Genomic DNA, 19,899 nt, shown 5'->3' on the forward strand with positions numbered 1-19,899 from the left:
CTACTTCCCTGCAAATTTAAGATAAGTAGGCTAAAAAAACAAATTTGGTCCCGAAAAAAAATCGATTTTTGAAAAATTTTTCTAAAATTCTAGCGAAAAAAACTCAGATCAAAATATTCAGCAAACCTCCTTTATCTTTAGAGATGAAATCAATATTACTATAGCAAAAAATTTGAACAAATTTTAGCAAAATTGACGAAAATTAGGTCAAAAATACCGAAAATGTGAACAAAAACAGATGAATTACGTCAAATATTTACAAAATTTAAACCTCGATAACTCCCTATAATAAGCAAAAATTAAAAAAATCTTTTTAATTCAATATTCTACGCTGGGCGAGCTTTTTAATGATACCACTCACAACTCTCTACGATGATTATATCGATCGGCCAAAATTAACTGAACAAAAAAAAACCGATTTGAGTATATATTTCCTCCCCCACTAAAGTGGAACGGAACAATAAAAACTTTCGATCTTTCTCTTTGGTAATTCAAAAAAGTTAAAATATGTTCTCAGACCTCGGAGTTGAATCAAATAGTATTTGTTACAGAGTTCTTAATTTTTCCGCATATAAGTTTTTTCGAGAAGCCAGAGAAACCACAAAAAGAAATAATCGAAATTATTCAATTTTTCCCTTTTTTAACCGTTTTCTGTAGTTTTCTTGTACCTAAGGAGTATCACGGTTGTTACAAAATAGTTTTTATTAAGTTTATTTATGGTTTCAAAGAAAAAAAACATAAAAAGTTTTTTGTTTTAGTTAGGTCAAAAATCATTTGTAAAACAAACAAACAAAAGCCTAAAATAGTTATTAGGAAGAAAAAGAGCTCGAAAATAGTATTAAAAAAATCTTTTTCTTCTGTTTAAAAAAATGCTTAGGAGAATTGTTCATTTTTTGAACCCCACTTTTTGAAAGTTCATTTTTAAGTTGAGGTCATAACTCCTTTTGCGGAGTCATATCATATCTCATTTTGCGGAGAAAAGATAATCAATGGAATCAATCTATTTGTTCACATAAACTCCTAATATGATGCTGAGCTAATTTGTTGAAACGCCTCTGGACATAATCTGTGTTATTTTCAGATATAGTAAATCCAATCATTATGGTTCGTCTCAGCGGGCGGGTTTTCCAAAAAGCTGCAGTAATCATTGATGCCTCCAGGACGCCATTTGCAACTTCTGGCTCACACTATAAAAACCTGATGCCACATGACCTGCAAAGGGCTGCGTTGCTGGACCTCGTCAAGAAAACCAAAGTTCCTACAAGTTTGTCTATTTTTTGTAGATTTTAAACCAACAGTGTTACTTAAAACTCGATTTACCGGCTTGCGAAAATTGACGCTATGCGAAAATTTTCGGTCGACGAGTTGGGTACATCAGCCCGAAAAGCCACAATTTTCGGGAAGATTTTAGAAGTTAGATCTTGGATCTGAGCTCAAGAAACTAGCTCAATGTTTGATATTCAGACTTACAATTAATTGACTTTAATGGACGTTGATGGGTTGCAAGTTTGCTTTGATGCATAACCATTAATCATCAATGTTAGCACAACTAGTAAACAGCAATATGTAAGTTTTTCTCGTTATGTCACTATTGATCTGATTCATAATTGATGAGGTGAATGCAGGTGAGATTGAGCACTGTGTTGTGGGAACAGTGATCCAAGAGGTGAAGACGAGCAACGTTGCTCGCGAGGCTCTCCTGTCTGCCGGGCTGCCCAACAACATTCCCTGCCACACTGTCACTCAAGCATGCATCTCTTCTAACCAGGTTATACTTACACATCTGTATCAGTGAAAAGTATAGTATCTTGACAAAAAAGACATCTGAATGATTCATGAACTTTAGATGGTGACAACAAAGGTGCCTGAGTTAGCTTTTTAGTGATTTTAATCATATTAAGAGTCCCCATCCGTGTAGCCTATAGCGATTGGTGTTTTTCTGCATGAGAATTGAACTGTCAATTTAGTGATGTTTATAGATCAATCGAAGCTGAAGATTTCACATGTACATGTACTTGAAAATACAAAGAAAGTTTGTGCATTAAGCATAATATTTTATAACAGAGGATGCAAATTAGTTCCCAAAGAAGCTCACAAAGAAAAGGATTTTCAACAACAACAGCAGCAGACAGTGGTGTAGTTAAAATAATTTTGTCGTTAAAATTATAAATTGCTTTTGTCAGGCTATCAGCTCAATTGTGGACCAGATTCACTCGGGGCAGATCGAGTGTGGGGTTGCAGGGGGTGTTGATTTCATGTCAGATGTGCCAATCAGATACAACAGAGCCAGCAGAGCTAAAATGCTTGCAAGTCAGAAGGTGAACTTGACTAAAATGCTGTTGACGATCTCCTGAAAAATTCTGCTGCTTATGTGATTCTGAAGATGATTTGAAAGATTTGAGATGGTATTAAATTTGTTAGTCACAAGGAGAGATTGATTTTAAAAATTAAATTACTGTTGCACTGTCATGCCTGATCTACGCAAATCTGTTTCAATACAAGACTGCTGTTTTAGGCTAAGGGTATGCAAGCTCAGGCGCAGCTATTACTATTTCTGCTCAAAAACATTCACAAGCCAGACCTCCCGGCAGTGGCAGAGTTTTCCACCAATGAGACAATGGGTCACTCTGCAGATAGATTGTGTGCAGCATTCTCCGTTTCCAGAAGAGACCAGGTCCGCAATTCTTTAGATACTCAAAACTGTGATAAACCAAGACCGTACCACGAGCTTTCTAGCTACGAGACCCTTGTAGCTATGGGCACACATTTTTTTAGTGTTCAAACTATCTTTATCACTAGTTCCATCAGTTTTCCCTACCATTCTTATTTCGTACCTTTTTTTTACCAATCTACTGAATGTATGTATCAGTTCTTCTATCTTTTGTGTTCGAAAGTGAGCTTAGCTTGGCACTGATGAGCTTACTGAGCTCTAAAGGGGATATTTGACATGCAAAATTATTTTCGAATCAAAGGCGACAACTGATTTTGCGTAATTCTTGAGTTAGGAGAGTAGTTAGAATATAAACTTCTTCTGCTAACCCACGAGGAGTTATAATGGTAATTTTCGAAAATCAGAAACATTTCTTTGCAATTTAGTTTAAAACATTCAACTTTAATTTTTAACCCCCATAGAGATTGCAGGTTGCTGCCAACAGGTGGTGGCTGCTTTTGCTGAGCTTCGTTCAAGCCTTTCAGTAGAGATGAGTCTCTAAAATAATCTGTGCTTTAGAGCTACAGGTAAAAAAAATTGCAATAGTAAATTTTTTGCCACCAAAACATTGATTCTATGATCGAGTACCAGACCTTAGTATTGAATCATTATTGCCCTCTGCAATTGTTTTTATGTACTGTTTGGTAATAATTTTGATTTTTCTCATATATATCGCCACTTTCTAAATGGCTGAGATAGCGAAAGCGGAACGGAGCTATTAAGTGTTTTTATCGCAACTAGAAGAGGATTTTTGTTTTTTTTTCTTACCGGAAGTACTGTTTTCAGGCAGCGTTTTGACCTACAAGCCAAAGTCAGTAAAATTGCCATGTGAACTGATTTATGCTGAGCGAGAGAAGCTTTTTGGTCATTAGCAGCCTTAAATAATGACGTATTGAGTTTGATAACTGTTCTTTGACCGAAGGTGCAGTATTATCTGATCCTCGGCAATTGATAATACTGTTTTTAGAGCCCAATAACAAGTTCTGAGGACAAAATTGGCTAATGTTTTTCAATTTTTAATTATTTTTGGTGTTTTCGACATTTCCTTAATTTCAGATTTTCGAAAGCATTCTCTTGTAAACATTATGCATGTGAACGTCCTTTAATAATATCAGGCATTGCATTCCTCAGTTTTTAACAATTAATGTTATAATTATAATTGCCTGTTATAATTATAAATTGGTACGTATACAAAACCAATTTCGATGATTTTGGTCACTTTTTTCAACATTTTATTGGTTTCATTAACTAGAATGAGCCTTTCCCCTCGGCGCCAAGGATTCAAATGTTTTTGTTATCGACAATAAATTTATTTTTTAATAGCCGCACAACGATAAATCGGGATATTATTGGCCTTCTCTTGGTTTTTTACAGTTCAAAGAATTTGAATTGTATTGGGGGGCTGTCTTTTTTTAAGATCTGTTCACACATTTTCACGATTTTTGAAGTCGTCCAATTCGAGCAGTGATTTGGGTCAGTCCGAAGCAGAATGTGGAGCGAATGAACGAGTGGTTTTGCGGCGTGAAGTTTTTTCGCTCTTAATTTTAAGTAGAATGAGAAAATGTTGATTGAACAAATTTTCGCTTTCTAGTGATTTTTTGTTCACATGGGGCAATTTCAGTTTGATTTTTACTGTTTTTTCTATTTTTGGATCCGATTTTTTTCTAAATGGTCTTCCCAATCCACTCTTAGTTCATTCCGGGCCTAATTTTATGTTTGAACCAAATTTCCATTTCACGCTCGTGGTTTTTTGTTCAAATGCGGCATTTTGACATTGATTTTGTTTTTTTCATCTGGTTTTTTAGCATTGTTTTTCTCAATTCACTCATAGCCCGTTCTAGGTCTACCTTTTTGTTTAGTCAATGAAAATTCTTTGAATTGTACGTCAGGACCTGTCCTATGTTTTTTCTATTTCGTCGTCAAGATTTTTATTACGACGATATGACGTCACAACCACTTTTTGTCCCTTCGGTCATGCAAGTTCAACTGAAATGCGGGCGTGACGTCGTTTTTCACTCCTAGTGGTGCGGGTTTTTTGTTCATTCGCATGATTAAATTTTTGGTCACACAAGACTTACCTCACTCTCAAAAATGACTTCCTCAGTTTGAAATTGACTTTTGTTTACTCTGTTTACTTTAAGAGATAAGGTCAAGTGGATATGTCACTTTAAATGAAGGTTATTTAAGGGCAGCTGACAGAGGCAGCTAAAACCTTAAGAGATTCTTAACCAAAATATAACATCTCAGCCTTCAAAGAAAACGCTATTTTTTGTTCTATCTTTTGTATTCGAAAGTGAGTTTAGCTAAGCACTGATGAGCTTACTGAGCTCTAAAGGGGATATTTGGCATGCAAAGTTTTTTTCGAATCAAAGGCGACAACTGATTTCGTGTATTTCTTGAGTCAGAAGAGTAGTTAGAATATAAAATTCTTCTGCTAACCCACGAGGAGTTATAATGGTCATTTTCGGAAATGAGAAACGCACATTCTCGATGCAATTTAGTTTAAAACATTGAACTTTATTTTGAACCGCAATAGAGAATGCAGGTTTTTGCCAACAGGTGGTGACTGCTTTTGCTGAGCTTCGTTCAAGCCTTTCAGTAGAGATGAGTCTCTAAAATAATCTGTGCTTTAGAGCTATAGGTAAAAAAAATTTCAATAGTAAATTTTTTGCCACCAAAACATTGATTCTATGATCGAGTACCAGACCTTAGTATTGAATCATTATTGCCCTCTGCAATTGTTTTTAGGTACTGTTTGGTAATAATTTTGATTGTTCTCATATATATCGCCACTTTCTAAATGGCTGAGATAGCGAAAGCGGAACGGAGCTATTAAGTGTTTTTATCGCAACTAGAAGAGGATTTTTGTTTTTTTTTCTTACCGGAAGTACTGTTTTCAGGCAGCGTTTTGACCTACAAGCCAAAGTCAGTAAAATTGCCATGTGAACTGATTTATGCTGAGCGAGAGAAGCTTTTTGGTCATTAGCAGCCTTAGATAATGACGTATTGAGTTTGATAACTGTTCTTTGACCGAAGGTGCAGTATTATCTGATCCTCGGCAATTGATAATACTGTTTTTAGAGCCCAATAACAAGTTCTGAGGACAAAATTGGCTCATGTTTTTCATTTTTTAATTATTTTTGGTGTTTTTGAGATTTCCTTTATTTCAGATTTTTGAAAGCATTCTTTGTTAAACATTATGCTTATAAACGTTTTTTAATAATGTCAGGCATTGCATTCCTCAGTTTTTAACAATTTAATTTATAAATATAATTGCCTGTTATAATTATAAATTGGTACGTATACAAAACCAATTTCGATGATTTTGGTCACTTTTTTAAAAATTTTGTTGGTTTCATTAACTAGAATGAGCCTTTCTTCTCGGCGTCTGGGATTCAAAAGTTTTTTTACCGATAATAAATTTATTTTTTAATAGCCGCACAACAATATTTCGGGATATTGTTGGGCTTCTCTAGGTTTTTTACAGTTCAAAGAATTTGAATTGTATTGGGGCGCTTTCTTTAGATCTGTTCACACATTTTCACGATTTTTGAAGTCCAATTGGAGCAGTGATTTGGGTCAGTCCAAAGCAGAATGTGGAGCGAATGAGCGGGTGGTTTTGCGGCGTAAAGTTTTTTCGCTCTAATTTTTAAGTAGAATGAGAAAACGGTGATTGAACAAAGTATCGCTTTCTAATGATTTTTTGTTCACATGCGGCAATTTCACTTTGATTTTTACTGTTTTTTCTATTTTTGGATCCGATTTTTTTCTAAATGGTCTTCCCAATCCACTCTTAGTTCATTCCGGACCTAATTTTTTGTTTGAACCAAATTTCCATTTCAAGCTAGTGATTTTTTTTCTTGACATGCGACATTTTGACATTGATTTTCTGCCTTTTTTTATCTGATTTTTTTAAATTGGTTGTTCCAATTCGCTCATAGTCCTTTTAAGGTCTAGATGTTTGCTTAGTCAATGAAAGTTCTTTGAATTGTTCGTCAGGACTTGTCCTGCTATGTTTTTTTACTTCGTCGAATAAAAAATGTTTCGCTTTACCTCATTTTGCCGCCTTTTCAACATTTTGCGTGAAATCTTTTTGACTTCTCTAGGCTAGTTTCTCTCTTCTCTCATTCTGCTAAAAGTGAGTTTGAACATCAGTTGCTCAGCAAAGCAATTCAAAATGAACAGAGTAAGTATAAAAAATTAAAGCCCAATTTTAGATGCCCGCTACTTGAACTTCGTTCCTATAAGTCTTAAATGGTATTCCCAATCCATTCATAGTTCATTATAGTTTTGTTCATTCATTAATAGTTCAATTTTTTGTTTCAATCAAATTTCCATTTCAAGCTAGTGGTTTTTTGTTCAAATGCGGCATTTTGACATTGATTTTGTTTTTTTTTTGTTTTTTGATCTGGTTTTTTAGAATTGTTTTTCTCAATTACTCATAGCCCGTTCTAGGTCCACTTTTTTGTTTAGTCAATGAAATTTCTTTGAATTGTACGTTAGGACCTTTCCTACTATATTTTTTTCGTCAAGATTTCTATTACGACCATATGACGTCACAACCACTTTTTGTCCATTCGTTCATGCAATTTCAACTGAAATGCGTGCGTGACGTCATTTTCACTCCTAGTGGAGCGGGTTTTTTCTTCATTCGAATGATTAAATTTTGGTCACACGAGACTTACTCTAAAAATGACTTCCTCACTTTGAAATTGACTTTGTTTACTTTGTTTACTTTAAGAGATAAGGTCAAGTGGATATGTCACTTTAAATGAAGGCTATTTAAGGGCAGCTGACAGAGGCAGCTAAAACTTAAACAGATTACTAACCAAAATATAACATCTCAGCCTTCAAAGAAAACGCTTTTTTTGTCCATCTTTTGTATTCGAAAGTGAGCTTAGCTTGGCACAGATGAGCTTACTGAGCTCTAAAGGGGATATTTGACTTGCAAAATTATTTTCGAATCAAAGGCGACAACTGATTTTGCGTAATTCTTGAGTTAGGAGAGTAGTTAGAATATAAACTTCTGCTAACCCACGAGGAGTTATAATGGTAATTTTCGAAAATCAGAAACATTTCTTTGCAATTTAGTTTAAAACATTCAACTTTAATTTTTAACCCCCATAGAGATTGCAGGTTGCTGCCAACAGGTGGTGGCTGCTTTTGCTGAGCTTCGTTCAAGCCTTTCAGTAGAGATGAGTCTCTAAAATAATCTGTGCTTTAGAGCTACAGGTAAAAAAAATTGCAATAGTAAATTTTTTGCCACCAAAACATTGATTCTATGATCGAGTACCAGACCTTAGTATTGAATCATTATTGCCCTCTGCAATTGTTTTTATGTACTGTTTGGTAATAATTTTGATTTTTCTCATATATATCGCCACTTTTTAAATGGCTGAGATAGCGAAAGCGGAACTGAGCTATTAAGTGTTTTTATCGCAACTAGAGGAGGATTGTTGTTTTTTTTTCGTACCGGAAGTACTGTGTTCAGACAGCGTTTTGTCCTACAAACCAAAATCAGTAATTCATGCAATTTCAACTTAAACGCGTGCATGACGTCATTTTCCGCTCTAAGTGGAGCGGGTTTTTCGTTCATTCGGGTGATTAATTTTTTGGTCACACGTGACTTACCTCACTATCAAAAATGATTTCCTCGCTTTGAAATTGACTTTTGTTTACTCTGTTTACTTTAAGAGATAAGGTCAAGTGGATATGTCACTTTAAATGAAGGTTATTTAAGGGCAGCTGACAGAGGCAGCTAAAAATTAAACAGATTCCTAACCAAAATATAACATCTCAGCCTTCAAAGAAAACGTTTTTTTGTCTATCATTTGTATTCGAATGTGAGCTTAGCTTGGCACTGATGAGCCTACTGAGCTCTAAAGGGGATATTTGACATGCAAAATTATTTTCGAATCAAAAGCGACAACTGATTTTGCGTAATTCTTGAGTTAGGAGAGTAGTTAGAATATAAACTTCTGCTAACCCACGAGGAGTTATAATGGTAATTTTCGAAAATCAGAAACATTTCGTTGCAATTTAGTTTAAAACATTCAACTTTGATTTTTAACCCCCATAGAGATTGCAGGTTGCTGCCAACAGGTGGTGGCTGCTTTTGCTGAGCTTCGTTCAAGCGTTTCAGTAGAGATGAGTCTCTAAAAAAATCTGTGCTTTCGAGCCAGAGGTAAAAAAAATTGCAAAACTAAAACTTTCGCCGCCAAAACATTGATTTTATGATTGAGTAGCAGACCTTAGTTTTGAATCATTATTGCCCTCTGCAATTGTTTTTATGTACTGTTTGGTAATAATTTTGATTGTTCTCATATATATCGCCACTTTTTAAATGGCTGAGATAGCGAAAGCGGAACGGAGCTATTAAGTGTTTTTATCGCAACTAGAGGAGGATTGTTGTTTTTTTTTCGTACCGGAAGTACTGTGTTCAGACAGCGTTTTGTCCTACAAACCAAAATCAGTAATTCATGCAATTTCAACCTAAACGCGTGCAAGACGTCATTTTCCGCTCTAAGTGGAGCGGGTTTTTTGTTCATTCGGGTGATTAATTTTTTGGTCACACGTGACTTACCTCACTATCAAAAATGACCTCCTCACTTTGAAATTGACTTTTGTTTACTTTAATTCAAAGAGATAAGGTCAATTGGATATGTCACTCTAAATGAAGGTTTTTAGAGCAGCTGGTAGAGGCAGCTATGACTTAAACAGATTCTTAATCAAAATATAGCATCTCAGCCTTCAATCAAAACACCATTTTTTGTCTGTCTCCGTTACTGTTTTTTTGAAATTGCAGATCTACAAAACTATTTCGGCTATTTTCTGGCAATCTGCTAGCTATGTTTGTTTAAGTTGTTTAAGTTTTTGGAGTTCATTGAAAATTTGTTTCATTATAGCATTTTTATGACAAATTTTCTTGATGTCTCGGTTTCTTGATTGTAGTTTTCACCGCTTGTTCTCATTTTTTTAAATAAAAAGCATCCTAGTTTAAATATTGATATTTCCCTGTTTTTTTTTAATTTTTTTCCTTTCCCATTTTTATTCCCATTTTCAATTCTCAAAATTATGGAAATGGCCTCCTAATTTTTGCCATGTGTCCATTCCAGTATTTGGCTCCTTTTTATTTCTCGTATATATCTATGGTGAATTGTTGCCATAAAATATTGGTTTGCGCTGCTTTTTGGACGTCCTGAGAAGAGTTCAAGATTTCGCCTTATTTTAGTTTCATTTTCGCTGTTGATTTCTTTTATTGCAATGCGGTTCAAAGAATTCTTTGGATTTACTGTATAGATATTTATGACTGATCTTGCTACCGAAACAACTGATTAGTTCTCTGAAAATTTTTCTGGGTGGGTTTTCGTTATAAATGATTTTATGCTTTCTATCTATAGTTTTCTTTTGCCTTCCTGGTAAATTTTGTTTTTAAAGTAGATTGAGTTTATTTGATCAAGATGCCTTCAACAAGCTTCAACCCACCCCCATCCTCACCCCTGCACCTTGTTCCACCTGTAACCCAGCGCGCTCAACTCCCACCGTGCGCCCCCCGTCACGTGAGTTCCCAAAGATCTCAAAGATTGCAAACAAAATTGATCAAAACAATCCTCTATATACCTAAATTTTTCTGTTAGGTTTTATCTAAATTTTTGTCTCCTGGTTTTCTGCTTTTAGTAGAAACTATCTATTTGACAGCCGTGAAACTTCTTTTAAACTGTCATTGGTACAAGTTTCGAATTTTCAAGGAAACTATCAAAAAAGTGTATTAGTTCAATATTTGGTTCCATAAATTGTCTACATTTTTGCCTATGCAATTGTCTTGCTCAATGTATATGAGCTGTTTGGAAGCTACTTTGGTTTTGATAATGCGTGAAACATTGATGAAAGAATTGCTGTTGAGGTCAGTTTCAAGCGATTTTTTTGCTTGAAACATGAAATTACAGAAGTCGTTGGAATGATAAAAAATAATCTTTATCAAGTGGAAACTATGTGACGGCCTTGAACCTTTTTTTCACTGTTAAGATGTTGGCGATTTAATATGCTTTCAAACAAGTTGTTTCGAGAACTTTATGCAAATAATAAAGTCAGCTACTATATCAGCCAGCAGCTGTTGTTATAGGATGAGTACGCCGCTAGGTCTCACAACTTTGCGGATAAAGCCTCCAAAGAGGGACTGCTGAAGGACAGAATGGCTCACTACTACGTTCCCAACTTACCAGAGCCAGTGTCTACAGACAATGGAATCCGACCTTCCACCGCTGAACAGATGGGCAAATTAAGGGCCGCCTTCATCAAGGGGCCCCAGGGTACTATAACGGCGGCAAATGCCTCATTCTTGACTGACGGAGCTTCAGCTGCTCTGATCACGAGTGAGGACAAAGCCAAGAAGTTGGGAATGAAACCGAAAGCCTACCTAAGGTTTGGAAACTGTAGATGATGTTTAATCAAAATTATTGAGGCCGTCAGAATGATGCGGAGATATCATTTTGCGTTGATTGATATTAAAACATTGAGTATTTTTGTGTTTACGAATATTGCAGAAATATTCCTTTGAGTCGCTGTCTGTTTCAGAGACTACGTGTTTGTGTCACAAGATCCCAAAGACCAGTTGTTGTTGGGACCTGCATACGCCATTGTCAAACTGCTGACCAAAACTGGACTGAAGTTAACTGATTTTGACGTTTTTGAGTTGCACGAAGCTTTTGCAGTAAGTGACAGGCCAAAGCTTTTATAGCTGTAAGCTGAGCTTAGCTCTATTTCGGTGCTCTTGCTTTTTTACAATTTTTGGTTTGTCAACCGGAAGTAATATGCGTTCAGACGGCGTTTTGACCTAAAAGCGAAAGTAGGTAAAACTGCCGTGTGAACAAAGTTTTTTCTGTGCGAGAGAAGTTTTTTTGACCATGCGCTGCGTTCATTGAATGATTCTTTGACATGATAATGGTGCATATCAGTAACCTTTTACCGTTTTTTTGTCCAAGTGTCCCAGTTTTTTGCTTTTAATTTGTTGTGGAAATATTTTTTTAGTCAGTGCTGTATTAATGAAACAATCTGAAATTAATGGCACACTATTTTTTGAGAGCGTACTCATGCGTTTCAATTGAAAGTGGGCACATACTCTCATTTTGGTTAATTTTTGAATTGATTGATTTCTTCAGTTTTGCATCTTTAAGCGGACTTTTTTTTCAAAAATCAGCGCATATGGCAACTTTGATAATTCATGCACTGAATGCATCTGTGTAACGTGAGTTGTTTTTGTTTTCATAAAATTGTACTTATGCTAATCCGATTTGGGCTATTCTTGTCCAATTTATTTGTTTAATTACCGCCGTCAGCCTCTCAACCGATATTATTTAGGCGCTCTCCTTTTTTTAATTCACTCACTTTGATCACGTTTTTCGTTTTACTTAAGTCACAGTTTTCACGTTTGACCCGTGACTTACACCACTCGTGTTTCAACTGAATTTCAAATTCTTTCACTCATTGAATTACTCAAGGTATTGAATAAGTTCAATGTCAAAAGAGAAAAATCAAAAGAAAAGTGATACGATAAAGCCCGGTCATTAAGTCATAGTGAATTTGAATATAGCAGTTCATTGGAACCGTTGCTAGCTGAAATTAGTGGCAAGATTAATAGTTTTCAGTTTAGATGCTGCATTAGGTATAACTTCAGAATCTAACTGAAGCTGCACACCGAATAAGAACACTTTTTTTGAAACTGAAAAATTTTTATGAATTTTGGTTTTTGACATTTCTTGGTTTGCAATTTTTTCCATTTGATATCTTGCATTACTGAATATTGACAGCAATTCCGTTTAATTGCTCTCAAACGATGTTTGTAGCAATTGTATTAGTCCGGTGGTCTTTTTTGCGGTTTTTCGCTTCCCCGATTTTTTGTCTGACCCATTTGACTTTTTGTCCTCAAAATTGGGTTAGACAGGTAGCGTTCGGAGGGCATTCAGTTTTCTTAGATTCCTAAGCCTTACTATACTCAGAATGCAATTCACCAAAGCTATTTTGAAGAGACAATTTCATTGTGTGAAGTGTGGTCCCTTTTCTTAAAAGCCTGACCACCCTCAGTCACACACTCCCTCGCCATCACCCCCCTCAAGACCCTTTGTCCCTTAAGGCTCCCCCCCACTCCCCCAATGCTGCCCCACCCCACACACACACACACACACACACACACAGCGGTTAGACCCCCTCCCTAATGCTAGCATCCCTAAGACTACAGCTGGCTACTACCGAAGCCAACGGCTCGCGAGTCGTTTGAGAGCAATTCGCCCAACATACGATAAAGCCTGGTCATTAAGTCATAGTGAATTTGAATATAGCAGTTCATTGGAACCGTTGCTAGCTGAAATTAGTGGCAAGATTAATAGTTTTCAGTTTAGATGCTGCATTAGGTATAACTTCAGAATCTAACTGAAGCTGCACACCGAATAAGAACACTTTTTTTGAAACTGAAAAATTTTTATGAATTTTGGTTTTTGACATTTCTTGGTTTGCAATTTTTTCCATTTGATATCTTGCATTACTGAATATTGACAGCAATTCCGTTAAATTGCTCTCAAACGATGTTTGTAGCAATTGTATTAGTCCGGTGGTCTTTTTTGCGGTTTTTCGCTTCCCCGATTTTTTGTCTGACCCATTTGACTTTTTGTCCTCAAAATTGGGTTAGACAGGTAGCGTTCGGAGGGCATTCAGTTTTCTTAGATTCCTAAGCCTTACTATACTCAGAATGCAATTCACCAAAGCTATTTTGAAGAGACAATTTCATTGTGTGAAGTGTGGTCCCTTTTCTTAAAAGCCTGACCACCCTCAGTCACACACTCCCTCGCCATCACCCCCCTCAAGACCCTTTGTCCCTTAAGGCTCCCCCCACTCCCCCAATGCTGCCCCACCCCCCCCCCCCACACACACACACAGCGGTTAGACCCCCTCCCTAATGCTAGCATCCCTAAGACTACAGCTGGCTACTACCGAAGCCAACCGCTCGCGAGTCGTTTGAGAGCAATTCGCCCAACATTAGTCAGTTATGTTTAATAGATTTGTTTAACTATCACTCTCTACAAATCTTCTCAGGACTAGGTATTGGTATAAAATGCGTTTGTGTTTTTGTTTCCTTTTTCTTTTTCATGATGGTCTGAATTTTGCAACAGCTCGAACAAAAGAATTATATCTCATTTTTGACTTAATTGCTGTGAGGCCAAATAGTAAAATTTAGTGTTTTCTTGACTTTAAATTTTCCTTTGTTATTTTTTTTCACTCTTTACAAATACTATCTCTCGTATGCTCTTTCAATGTATGTTTTGAGCCGCAGAGTCAATTGCAGAGTTCTAGGTTTCTAACACTTCTTTGTTCATCCTAAGAATCGAGGCCCTTTTTCAACGTCACCACATATGTCTCTCTAATAAATTTCGCAGTATCAAGATTTCACAGCAGTTTTTTGTCTGTAGAATTAAATATTTGCGGATCTTTTTGAATGGTTTCTGAACGATGCCGCTTTTATTTTAGTTTCAATGATGTTCGTTGCTTAAATCTTAGGCGTTATGACAAGATGCTTTTTGCCAAATATTTTCTTTAAATCTGGTGAGCTTATGTTTTAAGACAAGAAAATGGTTTTCGATGCAGTTACTGTGTTGTTTGTGAAAATCCGACCTGCCGAGTCGCTTCAGGAATTCTTCGGATATGTTTTCTATTTCGTCGTCCTGCGCACTATTTAGTTTTACATTTGCTCTAGAGCATTTTTTCGTTTGACGTTTTCAGGCTTGATTTCTTGCGTTTTGCGTGACCGAAACTGCTTTAATCTGAAGTTTTTTCTGGGGCTAAAACCAAACCGATTGTGAGATAAACTATCACAAGGGCCTGATAGCCGAGTGTTTAATTGCGGGTGATTGCGTTAATTACGCAACTTTTCAACCCAAAAATTTTCTCAACCCCCTTTGAAATAAATTTTTTGTTTTTTTTTCAGGCGGTGGTCATGACTTTTTCAACTCATTTCTGTATCTATCTGTATGTTAGGGCACGTCTATTTCGCATCTAGTCCTGTAATCTGCCGGCCATGTTTGTAGATTCACTATTTAAGGTGTGTTTTTGCCAGATGCTAAAAAAAGACCAAAAAAGGCTAATTATGATTCATTTAACATATCGTGTCTTTGTTCTTAGCATTCTATCATACATTAGGATCAAATCCTGGTATAATTTTGTTTTCATAAAATTGTACTTATGCTAATCCGATTTGGGCTATTCATGTCCAATTTATTTGTTTAATTACCGCCGTCAGCCTCTCAACCGATATTAGTCAGGCGCTCTCCTTTTTTTAATTCACTCACTTTGATCACGTTTTTCGTTTTACTTAAGTCACAGTTTTCACGTTTGACCCGTGACTTACACCACTCGTGTTTCAACTGAATTTCAAATTCTTTCACTCATTGAATTACTCAAGGTATTGAATAAGTTCAATGTCAAAAGAGAAAAATCAAAAGAAAAGTGATACGATAAAGCCCGGTCATTAAGTCATAGTGAATTTGAATATAGCAGTTCATTGGAACCGTTGCTAGCTGAAATTAGTGGCAAGATTAATAGTTTTCAGTTTAGATGCTGCATTAGGTATAACTTCAGAATCTAACTGAAGCTGCACACCGAATAAGAACACTTTTTTGAAACTGAAAAATTTTTATGAATTTTGGTTTTTGACATTTCTTGGTTTGCAATTTTTTCCATTTGATATCTTGCATTACTGAATATTGACAGCAATTCTGTTTAATTGCTCTCAAACGATGTTTGTAGCAATTGTATTAGTCCGGTGGTCTTTTTTGCGGTTTTTCGCTTCCCCGATTTTTTGTCTGACCCATTTGACTTTGTCCTCAAAATTGGGTTAGACAGGTAGCGTTCGGAGGGCATTCAGTTTTCTTAGATTCCTAAGCCTTACTATACTCAGAATGCAATTCACCAAAGCTATTTTGAAGAGACAATTTCATTGTGTGAAGTGTGGTCCCTTTTCTTAAAAGCCTGAGCACCCTCAGTCACACACTCCCTCGCCATCACCCCCCTCAAGACCCTTTGTCCCTTAAGGCTCCTCCCCACTCCCCCAATGCTGCCCCACCCCACACACACACACACACACACACACACAGAGCGGTTAGACCCCCTCCCTAATGCTAGCATCCCTGAGACTACAGCTGGCTACTACCGAAGCCAACCGCTCGCGAGTCGTTTGAGAGCAATTCGCCCAACATACGATAAAGCCTGGTCATTAAGTCATAGTGAATTTGAATATAGCAGTTCATTGGAACCGTTGCTAGCTGAAATTAGTGGCAAGATTAATAGTTTTCAGTTTAGATGCTGCATTAGGTATAACTTCAGAATCTAACTGAAGCTGCACACCGAATAAGAACTTTTTTTGAAACTGAAAAATTTTTATGAATTTTGGTTTTTGACATTTCTTGGTTTGCAATTTTTTCCATTTGATATCTTGTATTACTGAATATTGACAGCAATTCCGTTAAATTGCTCTCAAACGATGTTTGTAGCAATTGTATTAGTCCGGTGGTCTTTTTTGCGGTTTTTCGCTTCCCCGATTTTTTGTCTGACCCATTTGACTTTTTGTCCTCAAAATTGGGTTAGACAGGTAGCGTTCGGAGGGCATTCAGTTTTCTTAGATTCCTAAGCCTTACTATACTCAGAATGCAATTCACCAAAGCTATTTTGAAGAGACAATTTCATTGTGTGAAGTGTGGTCCCTTTTCTTAAAAGCCTGACCACCCTCAGTCACACACTCCCTCGCCATCACCCCCCTCAAGACCCTTTGTCCCTTAGGGCTTCCCCCACTCCCCCAATGCTGCCCCACCCCCCCACACACACACACAGCGGTTAGACCCCCTCCCTAATGCTAGCATCCCTGAGACTACAGCTGGCTACTACCGAAGCCAACCGCTCGCGAGTCGTTTGAGAGCAATTCGCCCAACATACGATAAAGCCTGGTCATTAAGTCATAGTGAATTTGAATATAGCAGTTCATTGGAACCGTTGCTAGCTGAAATTAGTGGCAAGATTAATAGTTTTCAGTTTAGATGCTGCATTAGGTATAACTTCAGAATCTAACTGAAGCTGCACACCGAATAAGAACACTTTTTTTGAAACTGAAAAATTTTTATGAATTTTGGTTTTTGACATTTCTTGGTTTGCAATTTTTTCCATTTGATATCTTGCATTACTGAATATTGACAGCAATTCCGTTAAATTGCTCTCAAACGATGTTTGTAGCAATTGTATTAGTCCGGTGGTCTTTTTTGCGGTTTTTCGCTTCCCCGATTTTTTGTCTGACCCATTTGACTTTTTGTCCTCAAAATTGGGTTAGACAGGTAGCGTTCGGAGGGCATTCAGTTTTCTTAGATTCCTAAGCCTTACTATACTCAGAATGCAATTCACCAAAGCTATTTTGAAGAGACAATTTCATTGTGTGAAGTGTGGTCCCTTTTCTTAAAAGCCTGACCACCCTCAGTCAAACACTCCCTCGCCATCACCCCCCTCAAGACCCTTTGTCCCTTAAGGCTTCCCCCACTCCCCCAATGCTGCCCCACCCCCCCCCCCCCCCACACACACACACACACACAGCGGTTAGACCCCCTCCCTAATGCTAGCATCCCTAAGACTACAGCTGGCTACTACCGAAGCCAACCGCTCGCGAGTCGTTTGAGAGCAATTCGCCCAACATTAGTCAGTTATGTTTAATAGATTTGTTTAACTATCACTCTCTACAAATATTCTCAGGACTAGGTATTGGTATAAAATGCGTTTGTGTTTTTGTTTCCTTTTTCTTTTTCATGATGGTCTGAATTTTGCAACAGCTCGAACAAAAGAATTATATCTCATTTTTGACTTAATTGCTGTGAGGCCAAATAGTAAAATTTAGTGTTTTCTTGACTTTAAATTTTCCTTTGTTATTTTTTTTCACTCTTTACAAATACTATCTCTCGTATGCTCTTTCAATGTATGTTTTGAGCCGCAGAGTCAATTGCAGAGTTCTAGGTTTCTAAGACTTCTTTGTTCATCCTAAGAATCGAGGCCCTTTTTCAACGTCACCACATATGTCTCTCTAATAAATTTCGCAGTATCAAGATTTCACAGCAGTTTTTTGTCTGTAGAATTAAATATTTGCGGATCTTTTTGAATGGTTTCTGAACGATGCCGCTTTTATTTTAGTTTCAATGATGTTCGTTGCTTAAATCTTTGGCGTTATGACAAGATGCTTTTTGCCAAATATTTTCTTTAAATCTGGTGAGCTTATGTTTTAAGACAAGAAAATGGTTTTCGATGCAGTTACTGTGTTGTTTGTGAAAATCCGACCTACCTAGTCGCTTCAGGAATTCTTCGGATATGTTTTCTATTTCGTCGTCCTACGCACTATTTAGTTTTACATTTGCTCTAGAGCATTTTTTCGTTTGACGTTTTCAGGCTTGATTTCTTGCGTTTTGCGTGACCGAAACTGCCTTAATCTGAAGTTTTTTCTGGGGCTAAAACCAAATCGATTGTGAGATAAACTATCACAAGGGCCTGATAGCCGAGTGTTTAATTGCGGGTGATTGCGTTAATTACGCAATTTTTCAACCCAAAAATTTTCTCAACCCCCTTTGAAATAAATTTTTTGTTTTTTTTCAGGCTGTGGTCATGACTTTTTCAACTCATTTCTGTATCTATCTGTATGTTACGGTACGTCTATTTCGCATCTAGTCCTGTAATCTGCCGGCCATATTTGTAGATTCACTATTTAAGGTGTGTTTTTGCCAGATGCTAAAAAAAGACCAAAAAAGGCTAATTATGATTCATTTAACATATCGTGTCTTTGTTCTTAGCATTCTATCATACATTAGGATCAAATCCTGGTATACCAGGATCAAAGCCACTGGTCCTGAGGTATACGTAAACGCTGAAAGTAATTGCTCAATTGTAAATTGTAGTTGATGCCCATAGAGTCAAAGTTTCATTTTACCCATGTTTAGGGTCAAGTTCTGGCCAACTTACGTGCTCTGAATTCGGATTACTTTTGCAAGAATCACATCAAAACAAACGGAAAAATTGGCGAGTTACCTATGGATAAACTGAATTTGTGGGGAGGTAGCCTCTCAATTGGACACCCGTTTGGAGCGACTGGAGTCCGACTGGTAATCACGGCAGCTCACAGACTGCAGAAGGAAGGTGGAAAAAGGGCACTTGTGGCTGCTTGTGCTGCGGGTGGACAGGTAACTTGTCTCTAAATGTTTTATATATAGAGGCGTTTTTTCGAAATGATCCAGTCTACGGAATCAGTCGAATAATTTTTGTAAAATTTAATATCGATCATAATACAATGCCAAAGTAATGTTTATTTACTTCACAACGATGTTTTTTCTCAATAGGTGGATTTTTTTACGCATAACGTTCACGGATTGCGGATTTGAATTGATTGATTTTTCTTGATTTAAGGTCTAGATAAGTTATATGCCTGCTGGCAGAGTTTTCCGATTAAAGAGAGACAATTTTAAAAATCAGTATACTTTTTTTTCGAGTAAAACTATTTCACAAAATTTCTGCGTGCGTGGCTCTTGAAAAAATTCTTAATGTTGAGAGTTTTTGTTTCAGGGACATGCAATGATTGTAGAAAGATACGGAGAGTAGTAGCTGCAGTAAATTAAATTTAGTCGAAGCACGATTGAAGTAGAGAAAGTTATAGATGCCCTTCAGGAGTGAGAAATTGAAAGACCCAGCGGACAGTTTCTAACTATTACTTAATGTGTACCATAGATTGATCAAATTCATTTTTGTCTTCATCCTTTTTCAACTTGTGTTGTAGTTTAAAACGTTCAATATAGATCAAAGTCATTTTCAACGAGGGGACCCGGTAAACGTTTTTTTTCTTTTTAAATTAGCTCCCCAAAATCGAAAACTCTGAGAACTATGCTTGCCTCGCGTTTCTCTTTGCTCCGGCTCCTGGTAAAAGTGCTTAGCCCTTTTTTGGGTTTTATTCATTTCAGGAAAATTCGACCTAAAGTATCTTCCTAATTCTGACCTCATGCAATGAGTGAAGAAACTCTATGTTAGCCTGCTTGTTTTGTTCGGTCTTTTCTTGACTCCCCGAAATATTCATTTTGGAAAGACATGAATGTAATGATTAGAAAGGCCTTGCAGAGTAAAACAGTTTTGCACAT

The 19,899-nt window shown here is 36.8% G+C and overlaps 1 protein-coding gene across 1 annotated transcript; it reads left to right on the plus strand.

Annotated features, from left to right (window-relative positions):
• Positions 1 to 1,085: 1,085 nt before the first annotated feature.
• On the plus strand, positions 1,086 to 19,521 carry LOC142347452 (trifunctional enzyme subunit beta, mitochondrial-like). The gene is made up of 8 exons (XM_075398934.1): positions 1,086 to 1,264; positions 1,626 to 1,768; positions 2,184 to 2,318; positions 2,516 to 2,674; positions 10,833 to 11,131; positions 11,285 to 11,420; positions 18,715 to 18,954; positions 19,334 to 19,521. Exons 1-8 carry the CDS (start codon positions 1,102 to 1,104, stop codon positions 19,367 to 19,369), a joined length of 1,311 nt encoding a protein of 436 aa, XP_075255049.1. The 5' UTR covers positions 1,086 to 1,101; the 3' UTR covers positions 19,370 to 19,521.
• The last annotated feature ends 378 nt before the right edge of the window (positions 19,522 to 19,899 follow it).

The sequence above is a fragment of the Convolutriloba macropyga genome, chromosome 1 (genome assembly GCF_964194025.1).
Source record: "Convolutriloba macropyga chromosome 1, txConMacr16.3, whole genome shotgun sequence".
Taxonomy (NCBI): Eukaryota; Metazoa; Xenacoelomorpha; order Acoela; family Convolutidae; genus Convolutriloba; species Convolutriloba macropyga.